The sequence below is a fragment of the Cryptomeria japonica genome, chromosome 5, assembly GCF_030272615.1.
Source record: "Cryptomeria japonica chromosome 5, Sugi_1.0, whole genome shotgun sequence".
Taxonomy (NCBI): domain Eukaryota; kingdom Viridiplantae; phylum Streptophyta; class Pinopsida; order Cupressales; family Cupressaceae; genus Cryptomeria; species Cryptomeria japonica.
This window is the reverse complement of record NC_081409.1, coordinates 802,828,225-802,836,083: the sequence shown is the minus strand read 5'-3', so window position 1 is coordinate 802,836,083 and position 7,859 is coordinate 802,828,225. Positions and strand designations below refer to the sequence as shown.

Here is a 7,859-nt window from a genome sequence, read left to right as displayed (position 1 = left end):
AAAAAAATCTTATCTGACAAATACATCCAGTGTTAAACCTAATTTGAATGTGCCTCTTTATGTTTAAATCTGGGTGAACGACATTTTAACAAATATCATCTTCACCAATTATCTTAACAAATTTAACTACAACTCTTTAATCTTTAACAGACAATAACGATATTAATCTACATCTTCAATGGAGAATAGGTACAGAGATTCAACGGCTGCACGGTATTGAAGCCAGACAACAGAAAATTACTGCTAACCACAGCACAAACATATAAGTAGAAGTCCGTTGAAATTAAACATAAAGCATGAGCCCAAGGCGACTTCTAAACTAATCTACCTACATCATAATCAGAATCAATCCCAAAACCATTGCTTGTTGAAGTGGTTGGATGACTTGTTGAAGTGGTTGCATGAACAACACCAGTGCCATAATCTAAGTAACTCACATCGTAAGGAATCGAAAGACCCTGATGAGTGGCAAATGAAGCTTCTCCTTCAAGTATTTGCAGTACTGTCCTAATGCCAAGTCTTTTCTCTGGTTGAGGATGAGAACAAAACAATCCCAATTTTAGTACTCTTTCCATTTCTTCCACATCATACAAGCCCTCAAGATTTGGATCAGCTGCGTGCAAGATTTTTTCATTTTGATATAGATCCTTTACCCAATCCGACATAATAATCTGTTCACTACCCTTGGTCAAATCTATGGGCCTCCTGCCACATGCAACTTCCAGTAAAACAACGCCAAAACTGAATACGTCGGAGCTTGGAGTAACTTTCCCTGTGTATGTGACTTCGGGAGCGATATATCCAACAGTTCCCACGACCCGAGTTGTCTGTGGATTTTGAGTATGGTCGTACAAACGAGCAAGCCCAAAATCTCCAAGTTTTGCATTAAGCTCCGAATCCAGCAACACATTGCTGGATTTCACGTCTCTGTGTACCACTCTGCGTTCCCATTGCTCGTGAAGATATAACAACCCTCCAGCGATGCCCTTCAGAATTGCGTATCTTCGATCCCAAGACAGTACTTCTGTTTTTGCCTCTGGGTTAAGGAATATCAATTTTTCCAGGCTTCCGTTTGGCATGTAGTCATAAACAATAAACAACTGTTTGCTCTTCCTGCGCCAGCCTCGCAATTGAACAAGGTTTCTGTGCTGGAGACGACCCACACTGGAAATTTCTGAAATAAATTCCTTCATTCCTGCAGTGGAGTCCCTTGTGATGCATTTCACTGCAACTTCAAAGCCGCTTCTGGAGAGAACGCCCTTGTAAACCCGTCCAAAACCGCCGAGGCCCACCAGCTGGTCATCGCTGAAGTTTTGTGTGGCAGCTTTTAGCTCTTCGTAGGGAATTCTGTGAGGCCAAAACTCTAGCTCCCATTCTTCAATCAAATCCCTCTCTTTTATTTCTTTCACTTTAACTAATGCAAAGAAAACGGCAGCAAATAACACAACCAGAGATGCTGCAGTTACACCAACCATGAAGCCTACGGATTTAGTTGTCTGCTTTTTTCTGATCAATGAAGGGAGATCGGACAGATCTACGGTCGGGGCTTTACCTGGTAAAAGTGTAGGCCCAGATGAATATACCAGCACAGAAGATAAAACAACCATACAACTTAAATATGAAACAAAAGGATTTATTATTATTCCAAATTAAAATGTCCCTGCGCTTTTCTGATCAAACCTTATAAGAAATCTTATAATAAAAACATAAAGCTAGTTTTAAAATCTGAAATTTTAGGTTTTAAGGGTATACCCAATCTCCTATTCAAAAACTATTTCAATACAATATTTACATTACCTTCTGTACTGAAGCTCCAGCCGAGAATATGATGATCTTCAATTGCTTGAGACCCAGTCGACGCAGAAAACCCCACATACACGTTTTCCTTCAAAACTGCAGAAAGATTAAATTTCGTAACAGATATCAAAGGCCGCATAGGCTTCTCCATCCCGTACATTGCAACACTCACATTTAGCCGGTCTTCTTCGTGATCGTAATCAATCCAGACTTGCTTGTTCTCTCCACTTTTCAGACTGAAATTGTTAAAATGATCATCGTCCAACCAATAGGCTGCCGGCTGAGATTCAAAAGACTTAAGACCGTTGAGGTTAACTCCAACATGGTTGTCATCTATATCGCCAACATCAGAGTCATATGCTGTATCAAATTCGACTGCCAAGAAATGGTTGGATTGCAGACCATTTGTTTTAGGGGAGGCTATTCCGAGGTACTGGGAATCTTGGGCGCCCGCAAAGGAGTTACTGGAAGCCATGATAAAAACCATCCCATTCCCGCCCTTGCCTTTAGATGGAACCCCTATGTACATAACAAAGGTAGTGCTGAAGGGTAAAATTGAATTATTGCTGGCTTTTATTTTGATGGGGTTGGGGTACAGAACACGACCTATTGAATTATGGGTTTGATTAGTTAGGATGACCACCCGCTGCGAGTATATGGAAGCATCGTTTAGTAGCATTATGTTGGATTCGTTGAAAAGCCCATAGGTGAAAATGTCGGCGCAGGCAAAGTGTGAGCTACACAATAGCCATGGCAGCACTATGAGAAAACAGGAGGTTAGCTGGCAAAAGGTAAGGATTGTTTCCTGGAAGAAAACCAGTCTTGTCATCCTCATTTAACTTGTAGAGGACGGTTTACCTGCACTCCAGAATGAATGTACTCCTTATACTGTCTGGTTCTTTTAGTTTGGCTAAGTCAAAGTTGTAGGTAATGTTGATTTTAAAAAATAAATTAAAGTTTATTGTGAAAGATTTTTTTAATTTGTTGATAAAATTTTTTAATTGTGAATGATTTTAGACAGTAAAGTTTTGTGAAGTATAAAGATTGGAATTCTAAGAATTCATTTATTTTATGAAATAACAAAATTAAAATCAGTTTTCAATTGATGCTAAAAGATAATATTAAAAGTCACATTCATATAATTAAAATAAAGATAAAACTTGTATTATTATATTGAATAAAAAAATTAAGTCAAACTTGTACTATCATGTCATATCATGGCACAAAACTAATAATATAACAATATTATAAATTTTTCTATTGAAAATTTTGAAATTTTGTATATTATCAGATACCAAAAGGTAATATTCCAAACTGCATTAATGTGTAGAAGATTATACCATTAAGATTATGGTTAGCATTCAAATAGAATTAAGGTTAGGGATTAGTTACAATTATGGTTAACATTAGATTGGTAATGTTATAATTTTGAATGGTTAACAGTTAAGGTTAGTATTATATTAGAGTTAGGTTTTGTAATGGTATAATTTGGAATTAGGGTTTTAATTAAGATAATAAAACCACAAACAATTTCAAATTAACCAAAAGATGAGGAAATAGGAGTGAACCTAATAGAACTAGCTTTAATCCAAATAAGGAAAGGGCTAAAAGTCTGATTAGATTCACCTAGTGTTGGGTTTTTCTTCTTTTCTAATGTTGAAATGGATTGATAATTGTAAATTAGGGTAAATCAATGGATAAATGAAATGAATTGTCAAAAACAAGCTATTACAAATATCTCAATGAGCCACAAAATGAGATCTGGGCAAAAGAAGATGTTTAGAACCTGTTCCCATAAGTTTGGCCTAATTTTTAGGACTAGGTAGTACATATTTTCTCTAGTCCTCTAAATTTTTCTTTGTCAAAAGTTGAACTTGTTCATCAGTATTGATTATGCTGAAATTCCCAACTATAGTTTGTTGTCTTCATTTTCAGCATGGTCGAAATCGTGAGGCATTCCTACGAAACTAGTTTGTTTTGTACCTCACGTCCTCCCAGAAAGATTAATCAACCTTGTTGATTAGTCACTTTTTTATTTTTTGTCTTTATGTTTGGTCATTTAGAAGTGAGAAGGTTTTTATGTTTTGACTAATAGGTCGGACTTTAAAGTCCGACCTTCAGTAAGTCGTGTTAGCATATCAGAATTTAAAGTCTGATGTGCCAGTTTCCCTTGTGTTAAGTGACTAGCAGTTTTTGTTTGATGCAAGTCCGACGTGGATTTTGTTTGATGCAAAGTGCAGGTTGGAGTTTTTTCTCCAACCTGCAAAGTTGTTATGCCCTTCTTGCATATCAGACTTTAAAGTCCAATATGCAATTATGATTGATTTCCCTTGCACATCGGACTTTAAAGTGATGTGCGAATATTGAGTTTCCTTCCCAGGCTGCATATCGGACTTTTAAGTCTAACATGCAGCTCCTTGTCAAGGTTTCCCCTTGCAGGTTGGATTGTAAAGTCTGACCTGCATATGATGTTTGTTTGAACTTGTAGATTGGACTATAAAGTCTGACCTGCAAGTTTTTCCTAGTTTTTCCCTAGGTCATTTCTGACTCCTGTTTCTTGTTCCATTTGATGAAATTTTCTTGTCTGATGGTGATCATTTTCAAAACACTAATGATCCATGTTGAAATGTCTGAGCCCTCTCCCAACAAATCGACAGAGAAAAGAAGATGTGTTGATGAGATTGTTGATATGGTACCAGACAAAGCTAAGATGCAAGCTGCTTTGGCTCGATTTGAAGAATTTCATAAATGCAATGAGGACGAGAAAGTAGAATAAAGTATCACATTGACAGTATATTTTCACGTAGCTGCATCTTTAGGCACTACAAATTTTCTTGCAGCTGTACATTTTCTTTATGCATAAGTTGTAGTCAAGTGGGACTGTGTAGTTGAATTAATCAACGATGCCCATATTTTTCTCCACTCTTTTCTTATATAAGGAGGACCCTCATTTGTAAATATTTATCTTTTTTATGCTTAGCAAAACTCTACCAAATTTGTATCTCAATTAAGGCTTTGTTCTTTTGACGTAATAGTTGATTCAAGGAAATAAAGATAGTAATCCGCTAGTTTCCAAACTTTGTGTTGGGACGAAGATTTTGATTGTGATTGGAATTATTCTTATGTCTAGTTCTCATAATCATTTTTTCTATATGCTTAGAATTCTTATGAAAGATATTTCTACTTATATAGATAGACCTTGTTCTATCTACATATTTGGGAAATATTTTAATAGTTAAGTGATTACGTGGGACGCTTTGTATTTCTACTTATTACTTGTAGTTTTTAGGAATCATTGATCATGTTTTGGAGACTTTGAGCTATAAGTCGTGATTGAAATTGTAATTGTGGTAGTTAGTGTAATTACATTCAAGTAAGACTTTGAGCTTAAATAATTGTGAATATATTGAAGAATCATTGTAATACATTTGTTAATTGACAAGTTTAGTAGTTGTAAGAAATACCAATAAGTGAAGGGAAAATACATGAATTCTAAAAAAATAGAATTACATGCCCTGAACTTAAACTCAAATTTTATTTTACAAGTTGTTAAAATATTAAAATTCCACTAAGGGAACCTCCCCTTGGTGAGAGGAGAGACTCTGTCTCATCATAGTTGTGTGTGAAATACATATTTTGTCATTGGTATGCTAGTGACAAAATATTCACCCATTATAGCTCCTGCACCTATTTACTACACACATAAAAATAATGAAAGATGTTGTGGATAGGGGTTTGCCTTAGGTCAAACCTCAACTTTGGAATTAAACATGAAATTGAAATGATAAATGTAATGAAAAAATATAACAAAATACTTTCCTTTTGAGGGAAAGGCTGAATTTGAAATGAAATGCTTGAAATTGAAATGTATACCTTGATTAAGTTTTGTTTTATCTCCATACAAAGGCTTTAGGGTTTCATGTAGAATGCCTTCATAAAAAATTGATCATGGATGCCATCTTCAATTCTTGAACCTGATTTCACTTATGCTCTAGTTCTTGATGAATGACTGATTGCTTGCTCACTTGAATTTTGTAAGGTTTAATTGAGATCATAATTTCAACTAATTTAAAATGAGAGGGATAGACCTAATTTTATACTTGAATACTCGAAAACAAATTAAATTTTTGGAGTAGGTCGACATAGGATCAAACTTCTTGCTCATTTGAGATGACCATTATAGGGACCCAATTTAGGGCTTGATTAAGAGGACTAGGGTGTTGGGCACCCTAGTCTGGAAAATTGGGACTCCAACAAATGGGGAAGATAGTGAAAATGTGAGTATAATAGGTGATGTGAGCATAATCAGCACAACTATCAGGTATCAAAAGCTGAAGCACCAAAGTGAGGTCTAGGTGAGGACAAAATTGCATGTGAGTGCAATTTATGATGCTATATTTAGCCCCCACTTTACTGGGAGTATGATACTAGGCATACTCATGGTAAGGTATAACGTTGCATTGAAAATATTTCACCAAGACATCAAAGAGACAAGATGCACCAAGCCCCCAAGGACTTTAGGACCTTTATTACTCTAATATCAAGATAGAAAGAGACAACACATGAAACAGAAAGAGAGAAAGCATGACTACATTGACCTAGTGATATTTTCTTTCTAGAAGCCATGAAAATGAGCAATACCAAATTACCAAGAAAAGGGCTTAGTTTGTAAAGTAACTTGAGTATCGATAGCATGTCATAGTGTGTGCGTAAAGTGTAACATTGAGTGGAGTGTGTGTCCCCAAAAAAGAAGAAACAAAAGGATAATGGTCACAAAACAAAAAACACATTAGGGATCCAAAAACTCAAGGGTCAGTATGCTCTTATGATAAATAATATATATCAAGAATATTTGTGTTGAATTGACCTCATTCCCCAAAGGTAGTGGAACTATGAACACAATGAAAGAAGAGCACAACTGATAATAAACAAATTTCTTTTTGAGTCAACATGGAAGATACCAAAAAGAGATCTGAATGCTTTGCATCATCCCCAAGTCAATAACACAAGGCACATTTACAAATGATAGCAGTCGTATGACATAACATTAGAGATGACATATAGAATAATGTCACAATAGATTTATCCTCTTTATTACCTTGCACCAATGGAGTAACAAGGGTACTAACATAACACAAAAAATTTAAAACAACACATTACGAGAGAAGTACATTACAAACAAGCAAACACATAGAAGAGAATCCATGACATGAATGAAACTAGTCAAGAAAATTATTTGCCTCCCAGACTTGCTTAACATCATCTAGCCCAATGGTGGACAAGATGCATTAGGAGCCACTTTGAGCACAATATATGGAACTACTGCAATTTCCAAACAAGGACCATGCTCTAATGATAGGTCACATTGTTTGTCACTATGAGTAGGGTTAAAAAAAATTTTAAATGTGAAGATAAATCACCATTAATGTCAACACGATCATACATATCATTAGAATCAACATTGTTAGCATGAACAATATCATCATCTATATCAGCATTTAGATTAACAAAAATAGGATCTCTAACATGAAAAGAACTTGAACCATCATTTTTCTTAAAAAAATTTAATTGAGGTGATTTGATTTGAAATTCCTCCCTAGGATTAGGTGAAGGCTAGACAAATGGGATCAAATCAACATTTGGTGTCTTCAAAGAGGAGATGGTCTAGGAAGAAAGCTCACAAACCTTATCACAACATCTTCATCGATATTCTCTCAGACAATGATTCCTTTTAGTTTTAGCCAAGACTTTTAAAGGTTCAGGATCAATAGACATATACTTTTTTTCTTCCCTTAAAGGAGGAGGAATAGAAGAAACCCCACTAGGTTGATAGATAGAAGATGTCAAGCACTTTCCTTTGTAAGACATAGGAGGAAGTACTAAGGCACATATAAGAGGAATAGAAGATGTAGGAAGAATACCAAGTCCATTATGAGGAGGAGGAATATCCATAGGTCTAGGGTCTCTAGGTTTACTCAAGGACATGATCATCTTATTTTTCTACGTTTGATAACATAAGAAAAGGATTTTACTTCAAGGATTAAGAGGCTCAGGTTGTTAAG

At 35.5% G+C, this 7,859-nt stretch overlaps 1 protein-coding gene across 1 annotated transcript; it reads right to left on the bottom strand.

The window, feature by feature from the left end:
• Positions 1-253: 253 nt before the first annotated feature.
• On the bottom strand, positions 254-2,632 carry LOC131075568 (L-type lectin-domain containing receptor kinase SIT1-like). The gene is made up of 2 exons (XM_058012412.2): positions 1,798-2,632; positions 254-1,552 (listed from the first exon to the last, which is right to left on the bottom strand). Exons 1-2 carry the CDS (start codon positions 2,630-2,632, stop codon positions 315-317), a joined length of 2,073 nt encoding a protein of 690 aa, XP_057868395.2. The 3' UTR covers positions 254-314.
• Positions 2,633-7,859: the final 5,227 nt, after the last annotated feature.